The following is a 22,242-nucleotide window of genomic DNA, read 5'->3' as shown; positions in this document are numbered from 1 at the left end:
TGAACGGCAGGATGAAGACAGGAATGATGAAAAATGAATTAATGACTCCGAGCCAGGGCTGGAACATAGATGGGGGTCCTTGTTTGTTGCTACTTTCTTCACAGTTGCTGGTAAGATTTTTGGCCCACCTCCTCCTTGATAACTTCTCTTTCTCTTCCCCTCTGCCTCTTCTATTTTCTCGGTCCAAGGAGACCCTGTATAGAAGCGTGTCGCCCTTCCAGCCCCGGCTCCTCCCTCACAGCCCCGCCCCTCCGCCGCGAGGCCCCGCCCCTCCGCCCCGGCTCTGCAGAAATGAATGGCAGCGTTGCCGCCGCGCCGCTCGGGGCGCTGATTGGCCGCCCGGTGCCGTGATGCACCGGCGGCCCAGGGAGCACGCAGGTGGGCGGGGCCGGCGGGGGTGGAGCCGGACTCCGGGGCGGGGCGCGGAGGCTCAGGGGCGGAGAAGCCCGGGAGGCGGGAGGCGGGAGGTGCCGGGCCCGTTTAAGCGGCCTCCCTCCCGCCCCCAGCCGCCCGGTCTGGCCCCGGCTCCGTCCCGAACCCCGGCCTGACCCACTCCGGCCCTGCCCCGCCGAGCGGTCCGCGGTGCACCCGGGCGGCCTCCGAAGCAACCCAAGCCCATGAGGGCCGCGCGCCCGGCCGCCGGCGCTGACGAGACGGAGCTCCCGGCCCGCGAGGAGGAGCGGAGGATCAATGCGGTTCCAGAACCGATTCCAGAGGTGAGAGGGATGGAGCCCCCGCGCCCCCGCCCGTGCCAGGCGCGGGCCCCAGATCCACCTCCTCCCGTGTGGGTCCCGGCTCCCCACCTGGATCCATCCCTCGGTGGATCCGCCTTGGCCGGGGACCAGCTCCCGGGGATTCCCCGCCCTGCAGCCGCTGGGCGATCCCCTCCCTCCGAGGACCGGGACCTGGTGCCTGACCCGGGTGCCCCCTCGCGATCTGCGGACCTCGGGTTTCCAGATCCCCGGTGCTCATCCGATTTAGCAAACCGACCCCCGCCCCCCGCCCCCGGTCCCCATCCAGGCGGGGCACTTGCTTGCTCTGAGACCCGAACCCCAATCGCAGGCGCCGCCCCCGGATCCACAGACTCTGGCGTTGGCCGTCACCCCTTTCCCCACAGCCCGCGGGACTCCCGGTGCTGGAGGAAGGAGGGCCCGTGGCTGCTGCGCCCTGCAGCTAGATCTGTCGTAGAGCTGGGGTGCTGGGCCTTTTCGGTGCTTTGTAAACGGCCCTGGCAACGGGGAAACTGAGGCACTCTCCACTGATTTAGCTTGTCTGGCCCTGTCGGGGCCTTGAAGGTTCTCAGGCTTATTCAGCGCCCCCCCGGGCGGTGCTATTCGGGGCACCGCGAAGGGTCAAGTTAGCATCCGGGTGGTGGTAAGGGCTGCTGTTGGGGCGCCCGTGTTAGGAAAGGAGGAGGAGGAACCGAGGCGCGCCACCGGAAGGATGGCAGGCTGCTCATTGACTGGAGAGCTGGTTAGCACGCCAGCCGGCCAGCCGGCCGGGGGAGGCACCGTGGCTTTAATCCGGGCTCTGGGTCCCTGCCATCCAGCCGTGGATGGAGGCTGGCCCGTGGTTCCCAGAGGAAGCTCTGGGCTTTTTTTTTTTTTTTTTTTAATTCTTCGGCGTTTAAGTGGGTGAAAGTTCACCTCCCCTGCGTTTGTGGTAATTCTCCATCTCTTTGTCTGAATCAGGCCGCTGTTCCTATTCCCAGACCACCAGCCAGCAAGCCAGCTTAGTGTGCAGTGACGGGGGGAATGGAAAGGAGGAAAGGAAGGCATGGAATCTTCCCAGGAGGCTATGGTGGAGGTTTTAGGCACGAACCTTTGCTTTTAAACATTTTTAAGTGCATTTGTTTTCTTTCCGATTTTCTAATCCCTCAGTGCCCACTCACCCATTATGCTGATCTCATTCCTCCCCCAGTCCCACCGCTATGGAAGCCAAAATATGCGTGGGAAGCGTTGTGGTGGCCTGTGCTATCAGAAGGACAATCAGTTGGAAGACTTGGATTCACTTCTGAATGTCCCTCAGGGTGTTGAATGCCTGGCACTGTTCCCCCAGTGGGAACATCTTATCGGGTGCTGGTAAAGGCGAAAAGGAACCATGATGTTCTGGCTTTAGACCCTGACGTCAGGAATGAAGACAGGGGGGCTTTTTCAGGGAGAATGTAACCTGGGCTCAGGCATGATGGCTGAAGCCCTGTGCATGGGGTTTGTTTGATTTGGTTTTACTTCTGCACGTCTGTGCTCTTCCTGTTTGCAGAGAACAGTGGCAATATTCTCTGAAATTCCCCTTCCTTATTTGATTAAGAGTTTCCTTTCCTATCCTTTGAATTCTACTCTAGAAAGAAAGAAAAGAGCTGGTTTTTACTCTGGGTTGCACAAACATTAAAACAATGTTAAGAGGCGAAAAAAAAAAACAATCCACTTTTTTAGGATTCATCTATCTCACCTGAATGAATTATTTTCTTTTTGCTGGACTCTAATCTATCATAGATGTAATGTGATTGTGTGGTCTGCTTTATTCATTTAAAAATGAAACGTACAATCATTTTCTTTTGATGTGGCCCAGACTTTGTAATTTTCCCAGTGGCTGCATAATATCAGTGACTATTTAACAGTTATTTTCTTGATGACATCTAGATATGCCCTGATTTTCTTATTTTTTAAAAATTTATTGATTGTTAGAGAGAAACATTGATTTGTTTCACTTATTTATGCATTCATTGGTTGATTCTTTTTTAAAAAAAATATTTTTAATTGTTTTTTTACAGAGAGGAAGGGAGGGGGATAGAGAGCTAGAAACATCGATGAGAGAGAAACATTGATCAGCTGCCTCCTGTACACCCCCTACTGGGGATGTGCCCGCAACCAAGGTACATGCCCTTGACTGGAGTCGAACCTGGGACTCTTGAGTCCGCAGGCCGACGCTCTATCCACTGAGCCAAACCAGTTAGGGCTCATTGGTTGATTCTTGCATGTGCCCTGACTGGGGATCGAACCCGAAACCTTGGTGTATTAGGCCGACACTCTAACCAACTGAGCTATCCGACCAGGGCTACCCTGATTTTCTTTGAACACTAAGTGGTCCTATAATTTCTCGTTTTTGTATTATAGACTAGATGGAAAGATATTTCTCAGGGTCAATTTGAACTTAGAAATAAAGCTTTAAAGTAACAAGTAATATAACAACAAAAAGTCCTGGCTTTTGTGGTCACACATTGAAATGTTGAGTACTGTTCTCTTAACATGTAAAGCCATGTTCATTTATATATCTTTTGCGCATTCAGGGTAGTTACGGTAGATAAATTACAGAGGAACTAGAGGGAAGGCCACCCTGTCTTTGAACGCATGTGCTCCTCCTGATAGATTTATCAGGACTCAATTGAAGAGCATTTGATCTCAGTAAACACATTTCCTTTAAGCCATGGCTTGTGGCTCTGCCTAAATTACAAGAAAACCTGAACACCCTGCTGTTTTGTTCATAATGGAAACTTGGCGGTCATTGTAGCTTCGGATCAGCTTCCAGCGTTCTGCCATTTCTGTGGAGGAGGCCTGGGAGGAAGCTTAGCCCGCTGTCCGAAGTGAGGGCTTTATGCACGCATGGCTTACGATAGGAAAGGTTCTGACATGGAAGATTCCTCTGGGACGTGGCATATTTTATCTCTTTTGCTTTATCACTTGTACATTTGAGTCCTCCCCCTCCTACATTCCCCTCCCTTTCTCCCATCATTCTCTCCCTTTCCCAGCATCTCTGACTGATTAGAATAACTGCTAACAGTGAGTGCCAACCTTTGCCAGGTAGTGGCTGGGTATTTGTACAGGGGGTGGGCAAAAGTAGACTTAGAGTTGTGACTTTTTTTTTTTACTTAATAAAGCTATTTGTAATAATCATAACCTGTATGTCTTTTTCCATACAAACAACTCTAAACCCACTTCTGCTCACCCCGTATATTATTCCTCGAATCCTCAACTATAACCCTGGAAGACAAATTTTATACTCATTGCCCAGAAGAACAGATGGGGTTCAAGAATAAAAGGGAACTTGGCCTAGTCACACAGCTAGGGAATGGGCAGATCCAAAGGTTCAATTTCTTGTCCCTTTTATCACCCATGCTGCCAGCTCACCGCGTCTGTCTCACTGCACACACTGCAACATCTATGTGCTCAGTGTAGAGGCCTAGGACCCACAGTAGCTCCTCCTGTATCTTGTGGGTGCATACGCCTTTCTCCAGCCTTGCAACCAAAAAGCCAAGAGAAAGGATGCTCCTTTCCTCAGCCCCAGCCTTGGGACCACTCAAATGGAATACGAGGCAAAACACCTTATTCTAAAGCATCAGGAAATCTTCCAGGATTGCCGTTGCCTTTTTGCACATGTTCTCAGAGCATTGAATCATAGGCATGGGTAGTGTCCTTGTATATGCCTTCTCCCTTATTTAATAATTAAGTTACATGTCCCCTGCCACTGCCACCACCTCTGGCAATACGCTCATTCATAACGGGGAACTCATAATTTACTGTGCTCAGCGGCCGGCTCATGTTGCCCCATCAAGTGATGTTGAACGAGTCCTTGGAATGTCCATGGTCTGGGCCTTTAAGAATTTTCTTTACGTAACATTCAGAGTTCTTTTGGCTCCGAGAGAGTCTGTTTCTCTTCGTTACATACAGAACCTGCTGCATTCCCAGTGAAACCAGTAACAGTGGGATAGCGCTCCGCTAAGATAAAGCAGTTCAGCTGCAATGTCTGTCTTTCTATTCATTCATTCAGCACCTATTTATTAAGCTCCAGCAGTAAACTGGGCCTTGTGCTTGGGATTGGAAGTGAAATGGTGGACAAGATGGCCTTCATGGAATTCACATTACAGTGTTGAGAGATGACATAACAAACACATTTTAAAAATCTTACTAAATGTGATGAGGGCTCTGGTGGCGGGGGTCTGAAGTGATATTAGTAGTAGTATTAGTATTATGTTAACCCTCACATGAGGGTATTTTTTTCCATTAATTTTTAAAAATACATCTTTTTATTGATTTCAGAGAGGAAGGGAGAGGGAGAGATAGAGAAACATCAATGATAAGAATCATTGGTTGGCTGCTTGCTGCATGCCCCACACTGGGGATCGCACCCACAACTCAGGCATGTGCCCTGACCAGGAATCGAACCATGACCTCCTGGTTCATAGGTCGACACTCAACCACTGAGTCATGCCAGCTGTGCCCCATTTTTAGGGAGATTTTTAGAGAGAGTGGAAGGGAGGGAGAGAGACAGACAGAAACATCCAGGTGGGAGAGACACATGGATTGATTGCTCAGTGTGTGGGAGTTGATTGGCATTTTACATCATTTGGGTCTTGGGAGTGATTTCTTAAGCAGGCAAGATTGTGCCCTGGCAGATCAGGGAGAAACGGAAGAATGGCGCTGTACATTTCCCATCTAAACAATTGTGCTCTCTGTGCCACTGAGCCCCAGACTGTGATCTGCTCTTAGCAGTTTCTCCTACCTGTGCCCACTGCCCAATGTTGGCTCTGTCCGTAACAGAACCTACCTGAGGTCCACAACTGCTGAGTTTATTTTTAACCTGAGTGATCCCAGGTGGGCAGGGACTGAGCTGTGACAAACATGGCCACCCAGCTTCTTTGCTTTTAGCAGAAAATGTGGAAGTCTATCCGGGTTGCTGTGTAATGGTCTGACTATTTTTAGATTGGGCTGCCAGAGATAAAAATTGCTATTTTAGTCTGCAGCTATTGGTGGGTAGACAAACCCTACTTACTGCGCCCTCCACGGAGCACTCCCATTTTTACTCTGGCCTCTGCCATCCACCTGGAGCCTTGCTCTTTACCCTTTACAACTCCTCCCAGGGCATGGGGCTTGTAGCTCTGTTGTTATGTCTCAGGGAAATGATGTGGCAGATCCTTGAATGCTGGGGACACTGAGAAAGTGTTCGTCTCAAGAGTGTCATTATTTTCCTTTTTACAAATAAGAGCTGGGTAGCAACACTCCCGTCCCTTAGGAAATTAGTAAAATTATTTAAAGGATCATCAGGGGAGAAAAGATTTATTTATGTGTGAGCATCGCTTGGATCCATTCTGGAGCTGCTAACTGCATGTCTCCCTTACGCGGTTTCCAAGCCATCTGGTGAATTCCATTCGATGAGTATGTCTTTACACACACGTCAGGTAGCTAACCCCTTGGAGGGCCTTCACGCTCCCAAATTCATTCCCCCGTGGATTTTCCCTTTGAACTCTATGTGGGGTCACTAGGGACTGCCATTGTATTTTTGTTTAGTTGCTCCAAGGACAATGGCCCCTCCTAATTCAGGGAGAACGTGCCAGTCTTTTGTTCATAAACAGGACACTGTTTGGAATGGCTTGACCATGTGTTTTGGCCTATTTTTGGCCGCCTGGCTCTGCCCTTTGGTTCAGCCAGGTACCATTTTCCAGTGTGTTCATTACTAAGGTGTGACTAGTCAGAGTGCCTAGTGGCAAAACCTAGTAACCAAGTCCACCCTCCCCTCCCCCAAAACTAGCTCAAGCACAAAGCTAGTTTATTGTGCAAAGCCTGCTGATGCTTCGCAGGCTCCGAGCACAGGAATGCAGCGGGGCCTGAGACCTGAAGGCTGCCGGGTTCCTTGACCTCCATTTGCTTCTCTGCATCTCGTTCAGGCAGCTGCTTTCTATTCCTGAGTGTACATCTCCCTTTTCCCAGAGGACAGACAGACTAAGCCAGAACCCCTTTGGGCATGGGTGTGGGCGGGGTTTGGGGGACCCTCACCTACACAATGAAGTGGAAGAATGCTGTGGGTCTCTCCAGGCTCTGCCATGGTCATGCTTGTCACCGCGTTGGTGCTTGCCACAAAGTGAGCCTCAAGGGAAGTATGGGGTATGGGTCTGTGTGGCACAGATTTTGATATTTAGGTACGTCCATTTGTGTGTATATTTGAATGTTAGAGCCAGCGTTTCAGCTACGAGTCATCTATTTGGATTTTGAAGCAAACTCCTCTAATTCAGGAAGGGTGCCGGTGAAGATGTACCTCTTGCTTAGGTGGCCCAGAGGCAGCCAGGTGCCATTTATTTATTATCTGCTGCCAGAACAGATAATGCAACAGAGAGAAACTAGTTGGACAGGCCGGCTGATCATGGGATGTAGGGTTTAAAGATCTGCATGTATAAAGCTTTCTAAATTCTGAGAGCAAAAATAGAAACCTTTCAAATGCATCGTGTCCCTTTTCATTTCATGGCCATTACTGGACTTTGCAGAGTTTAGGGAAATCCCCTTGGTTTGCTTTCTGTTAACGGTTAAGATTTGGTTGTGCCTTTTTTTTTTAGTGTGAGAGGTACCAGTTGAAGGGAGTGGATATGGCTTCTGTTTGCTTTGGGTTGGTAGGCTTTTCTTTTGAATGACCTGAGAGAATCAACTAGGGCATTGGCTGTAGGATCATTGCTGTGGGCTCAGTTTACACCTGCTCAGTGGCTTTGGTTTTGTTCCCGTAACTATAACTAGGTGTTTCCAGCAGTCGCCTCTTTGTTTAGAATAGACCAAACAGCCATTGGCAGGCTCCCCACTGCTTTTCACACCCTTTGAGCTGTTCTCACGTGATGTCTCTCTGTTTCTGCAGGTTCATGAACCACCGGGCCCCAGCCAATGGCCGCTACAAACCCACTTGCTATGAACATGCTGCTAACTGTTACACACATGCAGTGAGTATGCGTTTCCTGCCTTTTCATCCTCCCAAAAGGCTTTGCAGGGAGGCAGGGGCAGTTCACTCTAGTAACTTCCACCCCATTAGTTGGATTTACCCATCCCTGTGACCTTATCTCCCAGAGTATCAGTGCGGGGTCCTGTCACCAGAAACTGTGAGCATGTCCAGAGCTCTGACCTACAGTCTCCTCTGTCCATCCTGGACTTGCTTCCTCTGAGAAGGTCTTTAAAAAGAATAATAGTAAGCACCCTAGTCACAAGAAAACGATTTGTGAAGACTGTCACCCTGGAGTGAAATGCATCGCCTTTTCAGGATAGTCAGCTGTATTCATTTGGCAAGGAGAGCTCACCATTGGTTGATAAAGGTGCTTTTTATTTCTAAATGATCCCCTGAAACTGGTAGCCACACCTTCCCTGTTACCACAGTGGCTATGCTCCTCAGTACAAACTATATTTCTTTAAAAAAAAAAAAAATATATATATATATATATATATATATATATATATATATATATATATATATTATTGATTTTTAGAGAGAAGGGAAGGGAGAGGGAGAGAGAAAGAGAAACATCAATATGAGAGTGGAACATTGATTGGCTGCCTCCTGCACACCCCCCTACCGGGGACCAAGCCTGCAACTCCGGGCATGTGCCCCAACCAGGAATTGAACCATCAACCTTGTGAGGCACTGGATGACACCCAACCAACTGAGCCACACTGGCCAGGGCACAAATGTTATTTCTTATTGAAGAAGGAGCTAATTTGATTTCTAAATTCTTAATTTTCTTTCTTTCTTATAAAAGCAAAACATGCTCAGTATAAGAAACTTAGAAAACACTGAAAAATGTAGAAGGAAAAGAAAACTACCCAGAAATAAATGAATGCTTTGGTGCATTTATTCCTTTTAGGTGTAGTGTTTGTGAATATGTATGTATTTTCATAGTTTTTCTATTAATGTCCTATCATTGGCCTTTTTCTTGTGTCATTATACATTTCCCTTTTTCTGTGGTTTCATTATTCCCTTTGAAAGTCACATTTAGTGAGGCTTTAGAGGAAAAATGGTATCTAGTCTGAAGACAAGCAATAGAAAAGGAGACCAATTTAGTCCTTTAGTGAGGAGTGTAATTTATGCAGTGCTAGTACACTATGTAGGCGACATACACGTGCCATTAGATTAAAATTCGTTTGAAGCTGAGTTGTGTACAATTCCTGGGCTCTGAATAGCAGGACCTGTTTCCAGTACAACTGGCTACCTCATCCGGCTCTCCTGACGATTACCCAAGAAAGGCAAATGTTTGTTCTAAAGCGACCTTTCTAAAATTACCCTGGTATGTTCCGAGGGGTAGCCGCGCGCTCTATGGAGCATGCCCGTGCCTTTCTCCCACTCCTGTCCTCCGGGTCCGTTTCCTCGCCTCTCTCCTTCCCCTGAGCTCCAAGGGCCCTTCTTTTGCCTCTGTAACTTATTTCCTGAGCCCATTTCTTCTAAATAAACTTTCCCTTATTAAAAAAGAAAAAGTTATCCCTGGTAATCCTACGTATTTGTAACACGGTCTCAGTTCGGTAAGAGCCGGGATATTCACTTTGCTGTGCCCCTCCCTCAGTTCCTCATTGTCCCGGCCATCGTGGGCAGCGCCCTCCTCCATCGGCTGTCTGACGACTGCTGGGAGAAGATAACAGCATGGATTTATGGCATGGGCCTCTGCGCCCTCTTCATCGTCTCCACAGTGTTTCACATGGTGTCATGGAAAAAGAGCCACCTAAGGTACAGTGGAGCAGACATTCTCCTGCCTTGCAGACTTTGTTATTATTATTATTTTAAAAATATATTTTTATCGATTCCAGAGAGGTAGGGAAAGGGAGAGAGAGACAGAAACATCAATGATGAGAGAGAATCACTGATTGGCTGCCTCCTGCATGCCCACTACTGGGGATTGAGCTCGCAACCCAGGCATGTGCCCTTGACCGGAATCAAACCCAGGACCCTCCAGTCCACAGGCCAATGCTCTATCCACTGAGCCAAACCGGCTAGGGCCTGCCTTGCAGACTTGAATGCTATCCCATTACTTAGGAAGCTTCCTATGGATTGGACAGGTTTGAGGACCCTCATGTGTGTCTAGCAAAGCGGGCCTTTGCTCAGAAACCAACAAAATGGCACTGCTTCCCCGGGACCGAACAACAAAAACCCCGAGACCCATTTGCCAGTGCCGCAAGCACACTAAGGCGCTGCGGCCGCGGGGCAGTGACCGCGTGCACTGAACTGGGAGGCTGTGGCTGGCAGTGAGCCCCAGCCCTGCCAGGTTAGCCTTGCAGATGCCACTGGATCTCACGGAGCCCCCGTTTCTCCATCACTAAAATGAGGATAACTGCCTTCCTCACCGGGTTATTGTGGTAGCTGAATGAGATAGTGCGAGTGGAAGTGAAAAGGACTCTGGGACTGTGAGATGCCAGGCGGTACACGGCAGCTTGGGGTCACTGTCCTGCAAAGTTCAGCTTCGAATTAGGTCCTGTGTGTGTATGGGTTCAAACACAGTTCCTGTGTTTTGCTAGTATTCGCCGTCAGGCACTTTTCAAAAACACTCTGGCCCCGAGCCTCTCAATGAGAAGGACGTGGAAGCATCCCCCTCTGAGCGAAGGACTAATTGGGGGGGGGGGGGCCGCAAAGGGAGGGGCACACCATTTAGTTGCTTGTGAAATAGATTCTGCACAACCCAAAGGGCAAATTTCTTCTCCAAAAAAGGAGAATTCAGAGCAGGCTTAAGAGTGACTTAAAATAATATCAGAACATATCTTTTTGTTTTACAGAATGTCCAAAAATATCTCAAACTGTTCAAACAACCCAATATTAAAAAGACATGCTTTCTTTAAGAGCAGGACTGGGGGTGATGACATATTATTGGTTTCCTTGCATGTGGAATCACAGAAGTCATAGAGTTTTACAGTTGGATGGATCCTGAGGGATCCTCTAATCCAAACCCGTTAATTTTCACCTGGGGAAACTGAGGCTCAGAGATGTGGCCTGACTGGCCCGAGTCAGCGATACCTGCAGAATCCGATCATCCCAGGGCTTCTGACTCCTAGTCCTGAGGTGCTTTTCACCCCATCCTTCACAATGTTGCTGGCAGCATACAGTCTGCTACCTTGCCTGTAAGGTGACAGCTCGCCGGGCTTAAAAATAAAACCACCGCACTGAATCCCGAGGGAGCCATAGACGCACTCGCAGGAGGCATCGGCAGTACCTGAGCTGGCTGCTCAGGACACACCGTCACAGAGCCAGAGGCCAGAGCACTTCATTATCTTCTTGGCAAGCCCCGCGCCTGTGGTTGCCTCAGCTGACTTGGCTCTGATGTCTGGATTTCTGAATCAATAAAGAGTTGTAGATGCCATAGTTCAGTAGGCAGGGCCTCCCTGCCAGGGGCTGGAGAGGAAGGTGCAGCAGAAACCAGACTCTCTTGAACCGCACAATAGCACGGCTAGAATTGTAACCCACGTGGGCATTTCTGCTCTGCCTTAATTTTTTAAAAATATTCAAGTGCAATCTTAGTTTAAGTAAAAGAGGGAAGGGAATTCTCATTCATTGAGTACCTACTATGTGCTGGATGCTGTGCTAAACATATGGCTACATTATCTCATTTAATGCTCAGGCAGACTTGATAGAGATGCTATTATTTCTATCTTACATGTGAGCAGAGTGAGGGTCAGAGAGGTGGGTGGAGGATCTTGAATAAAATTTCAGGTCTGACTTTACCTGCTGTGATGGTGCATAACAATCTAGAGCAGCGATTTTTAACCTTTTTCCATCTCACGGCACACATAAACTAATTACTAAAATTCTGTGGCACACCAACGAACATATTTTTTTGCCAATCGGACATAGAGTAGTTATAGTTTTGATTCATTCACACCAGACAGCTATTGTTGTAGTTGGCTGTTGTCATTTTTTTATTTGACAATCTAAGGGAAAAGAGGTCAGTGCTCCTGACTAAATAGTCAGCTGTTGCCCGTTTTAAAAATTCTTGTGGCACACTAGTTGAAAATCGCTGATCTAGAAAGCAAAATTAGAAAGGCCGAACCTGGCTAGGAATCATAGTCATCCAAGGAGTTAAAAAAGAAATAACCCTCTTTCCCTCCACGCTCCACCCCCATCTTCTAGCCCTTTTAAATTAGGATCTTCTGGACGGGAGTGATAACCCACACTTCCAGTCTGAACATTTCCTGGGAACTAACTTGGTGTTCTCTCCCATTAGGACAGTGGAGCAATGTTTCCACATGTGTGATAGAATGGTCATCTATTTCTTCATTGCTGCGTCCTACGCGCCATGGTAAGATACAGTCTTTCTATTTTTGAAGAATCGTGTTTTTATGATAGAATTGCCCAGTCCTTTCTTCCCTTCTTCCTGTCCCTATGTCCGGCCCCCATGCATATACCCCACCCTTCTGCCCCCAACACACACACACATACATGCGTTATTTTTCCATCTTGATGTACTTGGGTCAGATTGCAGATTTTAAGGGGGGAAAGCTGCTGATGTTCAGAATATATGTCTGGCACTGGATCATTAAAGAGAAGTGTTGTGAACTTGGGTATAAGTAGCACCCTCATTTCGTTTGCCTTCTCTATTCTTTTATACCTCTACTGCTGTTCAGAATACTTAGACATCTAATTAAGTGGAAATGCTATAAATATGTAGGAAAACAAGCTCAGTTTTGAAATATATACTGTTTGTCTTCAGTACTTCACAGCACAGTAGCTACCGTATATGGAATGCATTTCTTCGTCTGTATGAGTAAGAGAACTAGCCAAATGCATTAGCTATTTAAAATATCTTGTACTCTGATCCCTTTCCTTGATCTTCCTGCCCTTTTGGTATAGAGATCAGATAGAATCTTTTTTGCTTTGAAAACTGTAAAGAAACATTCGTTTTCCCTATCAAGACGTGGTCCAGTTTTAAACACTCAGAAATTCACATCATGCCATCGACTACAGCAGTCATTAGAAACAGCCGGCCTCTAGACTCTGGCTCATGCAGCATCCATCATGCAAGAGAAACCTAATTATCTACTGGAGGACAAAGGAAGTACTCTCTCTCTCCAGCACCTGTTACTAAATTACAGGTCTGCATTATATCGGAGAGAGAACCCTTAAAGGCTGTTGTGAAGTACACATCAATTTAACGTAAGTTCGTGACAATTTTAAGTGTAGGCGGAGGAATCACATCTTTACAGTAGACAGTTGTTCACATGTCATCTTTGATACATGGGTGATACTTTTTCCATTTGGAACTATTAATTTTATAGTATTAGCCCAGTGGTTGGCAAACTCATTAGTCAACAGAGCCAAATATCAACAGTACAATGATTGAAATTTCTTTTGAGAGCCAAATTTTTAAAACTTAAACTTCTTCTAATGCCACTTCTTCAAAATAGACTCGCCCAGGCTGTGGTATTTTGTGGAAGAGCCACACTCAAGGGGCCAAAGAGCCGCATGTGGCTCGCGAGGCGCAGTTTGCCCGACCACTGTACTAGCCAATCAGAACGTTGGTTTTTTCCCCCTCATATCCTTAATAGGAAATTAGTACAAATGTATTTGCAGCATTTTAACATCCAGGCCTCACAAGAGCCCACGGTACAATTCTAATAAATGTCTTCTATAATATATGTCAGGGGAATTCTTCTCATGTTCTCTCTTGGAAGAGAGACTGATAGTGGAGACGCTAGGTCTGAGTGTTAGGTATCTGCTGCGGTTATGTGATCCCTGTTCAGGATTTTGTTCAGGGTTCCTGTTAAGCTTTGTAAGTAATCTGCTCTCAAATACATCCTCAGAACAGGAAGGCAAGCAGAATTCACAGCAGCCTGCCTTATTAGGGCCTACCAGGTGTGCTGGGACTCCTACATATCTCCTTTTAGTAAGTTCTGTTCCTAAACCACGTTGGAAGCAATTCTGAGTCTTAAAGGTCGGCTGACAATTTTATCTTTGAGTTATTCATGTTACCCAACTTCCCCAAACGCCTGGTGAGTGCCTCTCCTTCCTGCTCTTAGCCCTGAACTTGCTCTCCTGCCTGTAAGACTGGAGGACAACACGGGTTCTGCAAGTTCCCTTCATTTATCACCTCTGTTCTTTGTTGTCATTTTACATTTTTAGGTTAAATCTCCGTGAACTTGGACCCCTGGCATCTCATATGCGTTGGTTTATCTGGCTCATGGCAGCTGGAGGAACCATTTATGTATTTCTCTACCATGAAAAGTAAGAGAAAATCATTTATATTTGATTGTTTTAAAAGTAACCGCCTAAGTTTTATCTCCACCGCAATTTGCTCTCTCTGCACTTCGAAATAGTAGAAATACATAAATAGAAAATATCTTGTTTTAAACAAATCTTCAGAACCGTGTTTGGTATTCATTGTCGGTGGGCAGATTGCTGCGGGGAGAAATGAGTGGCCCAGGTGGCCAGATGTAGGTGAGGGACAAGGTGGACTGCCATTGAGACTCAGTTGGACCTCATTTCACATCCTCGGGAAGACTGGCCTCACGAGCAGACCAGCCTTATCTCCTGTGATTTACAGTCACCACGGGAGAAAAGGAACTACTTTTCAAGGTTCCTATGACGATGGAAGATAATAGATATTAAGTGCCCAGCACAGCACTTACCTAGATAGGAACCTAGATTCCCTGAGAAGGAAGGGTTTGGAAGGGCATCTAAACCCTTTATATCCTAACCATGGGGCACATGTCATTAATTCATTATTCGTAGCCCATAGTCCTAAGTGTTAAGCAATATAAGAAGGAAAGTTGATTGAAATTTAGCATCTTCGCTCTAGAGGAGACCTTCAAAGTCATCTATTCCAGTTTTATGCTTAAAAAACGAGAATATTTAGGACATGCATCTAATTAGTGACTCGTCTGCAACTGGGACCCCAGTGTCCTAGTTCCTAGGCCACGGCTCTTTTCATGGTTGCATATGCCCGGATTTGAGAAGCTCACAACCAAGAAACGGTTGTCATTGGACACAGTTTATTAAATTCTTTATCTATTGTGGCTGGCAGAATGGTTCTCAGAGCTCAGCATAATTTCTATTTACCACAAAGCATTAAAATACTTTCCCTTTTCAGAAGACAATGGTAGTTTTTGCTAGCTTCTCTCCAACTCTGAAATTCCTGTAAATGCATTGTCCCCCAGAATTAGCAATTCTGAGTGGTATTATGCTGTATATATAAATCCATGGAAACAGTTTGTTTCTTGGACTCAAATCCCTAATTTATAGTCTTTTTTTTAATGTATATTTGGTCTCCAGAGATGCTGTATATTTTTAAATATATTTTTATTGGTTTCAGAGAGGAAGAGACAGAGAGAGAAAGAGAGAGAGAGAGAGATCGAGAGAGAGAGAGAGAGAGAGAGAAACATAAATGATGAGAAAGAATCATTGATCGGCTGCCTCTTGCATGCCCCCTACTAGGGATCGAGCCCATAGCCTGGGCATGTGCCCTTGGCTGGAATCGAACCCAGGATCCTTCAGTCCGCAGGCCGACACTCTATTTACTGAGCCAAACCGGCCAGGGCACCTAATTTATATTCTTGATAAAATAGGAAGTAAAGTAAGACAACTATCTTTTCTCCTATTTCAGACTTCCTAATGTAAACCAAACCTGCAAACCCCCCTTCCCCAGTTCCCTGATAGGGTTCCTTCATGGTGGACTTTGAGTAGAAAACACTAAGAATGAGAGGCGAGTCTTACTTGGCCATTCGGGTTGGCAGGTGTTGGGGACTACCTTCCATGGTGCCAGGCCCTGTTCTAGGCCCTGCAGACCCAAACAAAAATAAATTTGGCCCCTGCCTTTGAGGAGCTTCCGGCCTAGTTTGATTAGGCAGATGTGTAAGTGCAGTTTCAATACAATTTCTGATGACATTCGGTAGCCTAATATGATGATGAGCCTTACACACTGGAATTCTTGTGTGCAGGTGCAAAATGACGAGACACAAATACACGCCCTTCGTTTCTTAGGGCTGCTCTCCCTTTGCCACTGGTAGAAACCAGCCCAAGCTGCATCTCTGCCCATCTGCATGCTTTGTCTCTCAGAGCAATGGGTGGCAGTGGCACTGCGGGCAGGCCCTCGGGGACTGGGAGGGGACGGGCATGGTGGATTGGATTCAATAGTAACTGCTCCGGCGGAAAGCATTTTCCAGGGGGCATGTGGAGGCTGAGGCCTTGTCAGTCCTATAGGAAATGCTAGCTCACTGTTACTCAAGCAGAGAGTTTCCGTTAGAGGCCTATTGGTCTCCTATTGGGGAAATACATTTTATTTGATTAGTTGAGGTTACTGTGTTTTTTTTGTTATTGTTGTTTTTTGTTTTTTTGAAAGAAAATACTGATATGGAAATGGTCTAAGTGTTGTAGAATAGACACATTAAATGAACTGCGTTCCATCCTGCAGGTATAAGTTGGTTGAGCTCTTTTTCTATCTCACAATGGGCTTCTCTCCAGCCTTGGTGGTGACATCAATGGTAAGAAATGGCTTCATAATTTTAGTTATTTCACCTTATTTCTTTTAAATCACTAGGACTCTTTACATGTCCATAGATAAGATATGCAGCTTTTCTTTCTGAAGTTATGATATGTTCATTAACTAGAGACTCAAATGAAAAAAAAGATATAAATTGCAAAGTGCCAGGAATTTGTACTGGCTACTGTCTGTATCATTTGGGAAAGTTGTACATTTAAGTGTGTTTGTTTCCCGATGGTAACCTTCTGTGTTTGTTTCTTTTGGGTAACCTTTCTGTTCGTCCCACCCCCACTCTTCTCTTCACCCCACTCAGGTGTGAGATTGTGTGAAGGTGGGTATTTCTGCTTGAATTACTTAGTGTCTCAACCTGAAATCTATGGAAGAGGATACCTTCTGAAGTTCCTTACCTGAAGAAAATATAAATTACTGATTTCTTAAATCTTAAGAATTAGAAGGACCTTAAAAGGTCGTTTGGTTCATTTTGAACTCCCTTTCAAACCAAATTACCACTGAGAAATCTGTAGCTGTCAACTTGAAACACATGTCATCACACCCTCCCGATCCCTACAACCTCCCCATCCCATCCAGCTGGTTACTGTGCTTTAGTTCTGCACTCCAGTGTCCTACCCTCTACATTTCTGCACTAGCCTCTGTGTTAACTGAGGAAGTCACAATGAGTTCCGCTTGAATTCTCTTCTCAGCCTGCCATGGTCAGAATTGTACCTATAATTTCACTCCTGAGCTCACAGGCACAATTTTTTTCTTAATTCTTAGGGAGAGAGAGGAAGGAAGAGAGGGTAAGGGAAATGAAAAGGGAGGGAGGGAGGTAGGGAGGGAGAGACAGAGAGAAAGAAACATCAATTTATTGTTCCACTTATTTATGCATTCACTAGAGGCCCGGTGCACGACATTCATGTACTTGGGATGGGGGGAGGGAGTCCCTCAACCTGGCCTGCGCCCTCTCACAGTCCAGGAGTCCTCGGGGGATGTCTGACTGCTGGCTTAGGCCCACTCCCCACAGGCCTAAGCCAGCAGTCAGACATCCTTAGCGCTGCTGCGGAGGCAAGAGAGGCTCCCACCACTGCTGCTGTGCTTGCCAGCTGTGAGCCCGGCTTAGGGCTTCTGGCTGAGCAGCACTCACCCTGTGGGAGTGCACTGACCACCAGGGGGCAGCTCCTGCATTGAGCATCTGCCCCCTGGTGATCAGTGCACATCATAGCAACTGGTCATTCCATTGTTCGGTTGATTTGTATATTAGCCTTTTATTATATAGGATCGGTTGTTTCTTGTATGTGCCCTGACCAAGATCGAACCCACAACCTTGGCATATTGAAACAACGCTCTAACCAACTGACCTACCCAGCCAGGGCCAGGCACATTATAGCAATGTAGTTTTACTGTACATAGTTCTGATCACAGAAATACCTGATAACAGTTTAGGATTTAGTTACAGTTTTGCTATTTTTTTTGTTGTTGTTTTTTTCCCCAGAGAGTATGTCTTAAGAGAATGTTACAAAATACGCTCTTTGAGATAGGAGGAGTATGATGGCTTGAACAATTCCCTAGCACCAAGAATGTATATAATTTAGTTGCTAAAGGCAACAGGGACTGGCGAGGGGAGGGAGGTGAAGGACTGAAATGAGAAAACGTCTTGAAGGTCCTAGAGTTAGAGGGCGACTGAGGACACCCAAACACTATAATAAGCAAGGTCTCTGTAGACAGGTCGTCAACCACCAGAGAAGTCAATTCCCCCGGGTGTCATCAGAGCAGGTTTATCCGGTATTTTTATCAGCCTCGATCTTTAATTGGCATTTTTACAAGTGGTTATGTTATAACCACACAGGATGATCCTCACGCTTGCCCCCACAGAACTTAGAACCAAGCATGACATATGTACACACTGTATTATGGAATTGTGCACTTGAGACCTATGTCATTTTATTAACCCATGTCACCCCCCAAAATTTAATTTTATTTAAAAAGTTCTAGTTTTCTACAGCATGCCATTCCCAAGATACATAAACTTTACTACTTCGTGATTGGTTTTTCTTTCATTCTCTTTCTGGTTTCCTTATTTCTGTGTGTTTTCATGTTAAAGATAAGGAGCTTATAGTAGAATATTCTGGAATAAAGTGATACCTCTGATAAAATGTTTATTTTGAGAGGACATTTAGCAAAGCCTGGTTCTTAGGGCATGGCCATCTGGTGCTGCCATTGCTTTGGCCTGGGCCCGTGGGCTGTTCAAGTAGGCGGCTGCATTAGAACTTGCCTATGCTCCCTGCTCGACTGGCCCCAGGACCTGCTGCAAGGCTTAAAGGCCACAGCTGTCAGCGCCAGGCCTCTCAGCCACCCACACGCCCGTCCCCTTCCAAGGCCTTGCCACCATCTGGTGAGGTTTCCACCTATCCTGCAGAACCCAAGACCTTTCTGTTCTGGTCCCCGGGAATCCAGGGGATTGAGCTGTTTTGTCAACTTCCTAAGCCTCGCTCTGTTCTCATTCATACAACCCAGTTTAATCTTGAAACTGGGCCTAGGACTTTGAAAACCAAGAGCAGCCTAAAGTTTCTCCTTTTTGTGCTAGATCATACATGCCTGTTTACTTCCTGCCAAGCTAGGAATCGCCCAGGCTCCAAGACAAAAAGGCCTGGCCACATCTAGGTTAGACAGTGTGTTGTACTATATGATCCCCGGCCTCTGAGGTCACTTCTAGTTATGACTTTCCTGGGTCAGCCATAAGGAAGTCGTAAACTCAGACAGGCACGGAAAGTCTCAGGAAAGCAATCAGTGTAGCGCAGGGCTTGAGGACAGCGGGAAGTGAAAACTCGGGCGAGACGTAGGTGACAAATGGAGTGGCCTGGGCGCCTTAGTAGGAGGAAGGCTTTTAAAGGGGAAGAGGAAAGCCAAGGATTGTTCTATATTAAAATGAACTGCTGTGCCCTAGGCGGTGTGGCTCAGTTGGTTTGGCAGCGTCCTGTAAACCGAAAGGTTGCCGGTTCAGTTCCGTCAGGGCACATGCCTGGGCTGAGGGCTCGATCCCCAGGGGGCGGCATGCGGGAGGCAATGTTTCACATCGATGTTTTGCTCTCTCCCGCTCCCTTCTTCTCTCTCTAAAAATCAATAACAACTTTAATAAGTAAAATGAACTGCCATGTCTGGATGCGGTTGCCGTCTGCAGAGACACCCTCCCCCCCAACCCCCAAGTGAGCAGAATGTGCTACTCTGCACTATGGGACCCGTGACCTGACTGCTGGGTTGGGTCAAGACAGGTGATCCAGGTCGATGTCGAGAGAGTCAATTTACAGACCGGGACGCTGTCTGTGCAGAGCTACTTCATTGTCTAGAGCAGTGGTCGGCAAACTGCGGCTCGCGAGCCACATGCGGCTCTTTGGCCCCTTGAGTTTTTAGCAAAGGCCAGCTTCGGAGTACCCTAATTAAGTGAATAACAATGTACCTACCTATATAGTTTAAGTTTAAAAAATTTGGCTCTCAAAAGAAATGTCAATCGTTGTACCGTTGATATTTGGCTCTGTTGAATAATGAGTTTGCCGACCACTGGGCTAGAGAATCAGGAGGCTGAGGGGGGCTGCAGTTACCCTCTGTGGCCTGTCACCTCGGTAACATCAACACCTTTCCCTCTGCTTCCTCCGCCGACAGAACAACACGGAGGGACTTCACGAGCTCGCCTGTGGGGGCCTGATTTACTGCCTGGGCGTGGTCTTCTTCAAGAGCGACGGCATCATCCCCTTCGCCCATGCCATCTGGCACCTGTTTGTGGCCACGGCAGCCGCCGTGCATTACTACGCCATCTGGAAGTATCTGTACCGGAGCCCCACAGACTTCGTGCGCCACTTATGACTGGTCTGCACCAGGTGTCCCCGCCAGTATTATTTCAGCGATGGCACTGGGGAGAGGGGGCAAGAGCTGCGTATTGCACGGGAGGAGGAAAAAGACAACTGCACTGACTTTCTTTATATAGTCTGACTATAATTACTGTGAAAGTATCAATGCTGTGTTCTGGAATGTTCCAGAACGAATCCGTTAAGGTAGTGAATTAATTATTCATTCCATTCCACTGTCACGCAGGACTCTGGATAGACTTGGCCAACTGATGTTTACAAACCAGAATTTTGTATTTTGATTTTACAGACTTTACTACGTGGGTTTTTCTAAATCACCGGGCCGGGTTGTCGAAGTCAGTGCAACAGCAGAGCTTCCTTTGGAAGAGAAACTCGTTTCTACCCCTTTCCCCTCAGCTGTGTACAGAATCATGGGCAAAACTTACACTACTTTCACCATGTTTCATCCCGACACAACATGGTTCTTTTTTAAACAGTAACTTCGCTTTTTGGTACATTTTTTTAAGAAAAACGTTCCATGGACTCGCATCTCTGCGGGTCCGCGCCCATGTGCATTCTGGCAGCAAGCCGTCCACACATTCCACATGCGAACCAACGTTGTGCCTCTTCTGATGGTTTCACGGGGCCTGAGAAATTGCCAATTTTTTAAAAACCGCAGTTTTCCAGACGTTTTCTGCCAACCGCTGACTCCGAGTTCCGGGCTGCTTTGGGCCACATCCTTGACCTAGTTTGGTTCACTAATGATGAAGAAGTATTTTGATATCCCATTAACTTTTCCAAAAGAGGCACCTTTTTCTCTGCGCCTTTGCCCTGTTCTCTTCAGGGTCCTCCTCGGCCTGTGCTCTCCTGCCGGTGGTTGGCCACCCGCTGAAACGCCCGAGGAGCGTTAGGGATTACCGTCCACAGTGGCGTTGCCTCCGGTGCCCGACGGTTAAGTCATTGTCACCTAGCTCTGTGTTATCAGCTGGATGCTCATTTTTAAACTGTGGAATTAGATGCATACGTTCACATTTCTGCCTTTTTTCTCTGTCTCCCCATACACTTTTTTCCCTTTCAGGTAGAAAAGTATTGAAAGCATGGATCTGTAGTCCATGGGTTATATCCTGGCTTAATGGAGTGGTATTTAATATATTACCTTTGGTTTCCCCTCAGTGTCTTATATTAAGATTAACACATTAGCTGCTTCGTTGATTAATCTCCTTTTGGTGTGTTAATGAATGAGACAGCCTTGCCTTGGGATCAGGCAGTGACCGTGTCCTAGTAACAGGTTTGGTCAGTGGAACTGTTGGTTGGATGAGACATTTAGGCTTCTATTGAAGTTTTGTACTGACACGGCTTTCAAAGAGAGTTTATTTTGTGTGTGTGTGTGTGTGTGTGTGTGTGTGTGTGTGTGTTAAGAATTCTCCGATTTCGGTGAATTATACGGGGATGAGGGACAGAAGAACTGATCATCGCTGGTGACTCTTACATAGGCAAGGTCCTCCGTCGTCACCCCACCTGCATGAGTCTCAACATCCGGATGCCTGCTGTGCTATTGTGTATATTTTATTTTAATATATTAACTTCTGTGGATTCATTTAAAGTTTGCCCAACTGTAACACTGTCAAAACCACTAAAATGTATGTAAAAACGTGTGCTGTAGACCAGAATAAAATTGTTACTTGGATGTGTTCCGCCGTCTCTAAGCTGGATGACCGAACATGAGCGTGCATTTTTGAGAACCTGAGCTTGTCTGGATTTGTAATCCACGTACCAGCCTTTTTCTGAAAAGTCATGGTGGGAGGAAAAACAAATGCGCCCTGTCCTCTAGCACTTTCTAGTCCACTTTCTACCAATTGGAATGCCAGCGCCAGCTCCAACGTTAATCAACACACGTTCTCCGTTTAAAATACACTAGTCAGGACCCAAGAGTGTCAGTTTCATAAACGATGGACCTTGAACGGCCTTTCGGCTTAGCTCATACAATACGCCGGAGGGCTGAGGTTACGGGCTTTCGTGTTACCAACCCGATGGGCATCGCCCCGCAGGCCCGACAGCTCTGAGTGTTAGACATCCTTCTTTCCCTCCTGCCAAGTAGGAAAGAGAGTCAGGAGCCGGGACAGGCACCAGGTCTGTCCAGTTCCAAAGCCTCCTGGTCACCGCACACCACGCATTTCAGTCAGCAAAAGCAAACGCGTCAAACCATTCGATCGG

The 22,242-nt window shown here is 46.7% G+C and overlaps 1 protein-coding gene across 1 annotated transcript; it reads left to right on the top strand.

Moving 5' to 3' along the window:
- Nucleotides 1-450: 450 nt before the first annotated feature.
- Nucleotides 451-21,720, top strand: MMD (monocyte to macrophage differentiation associated). Its single transcript, XM_008147746.3, has 7 exons — nt 451-716; nt 7,612-7,693; nt 9,299-9,459; nt 11,942-12,016; nt 13,837-13,938; nt 16,124-16,193; nt 19,847-21,720. Exons 1-7 carry the CDS (start codon nt 691-693, stop codon nt 20,045-20,047), a joined length of 717 nt encoding a protein of 238 aa, XP_008145968.1. The 5' UTR covers nt 451-690; the 3' UTR covers nt 20,048-21,720.
- Nucleotides 21,721-22,242: the final 522 nt, after the last annotated feature.

The sequence above is a fragment of the Eptesicus fuscus genome, chromosome 20, assembly GCF_027574615.1.
Source record: "Eptesicus fuscus isolate TK198812 chromosome 20, DD_ASM_mEF_20220401, whole genome shotgun sequence".
In the NCBI taxonomy this organism is placed as follows: domain Eukaryota; kingdom Metazoa; phylum Chordata; class Mammalia; order Chiroptera; family Vespertilionidae; genus Eptesicus; species Eptesicus fuscus.
This window is presented reverse-complemented; position numbering and strand designations above follow the sequence as displayed.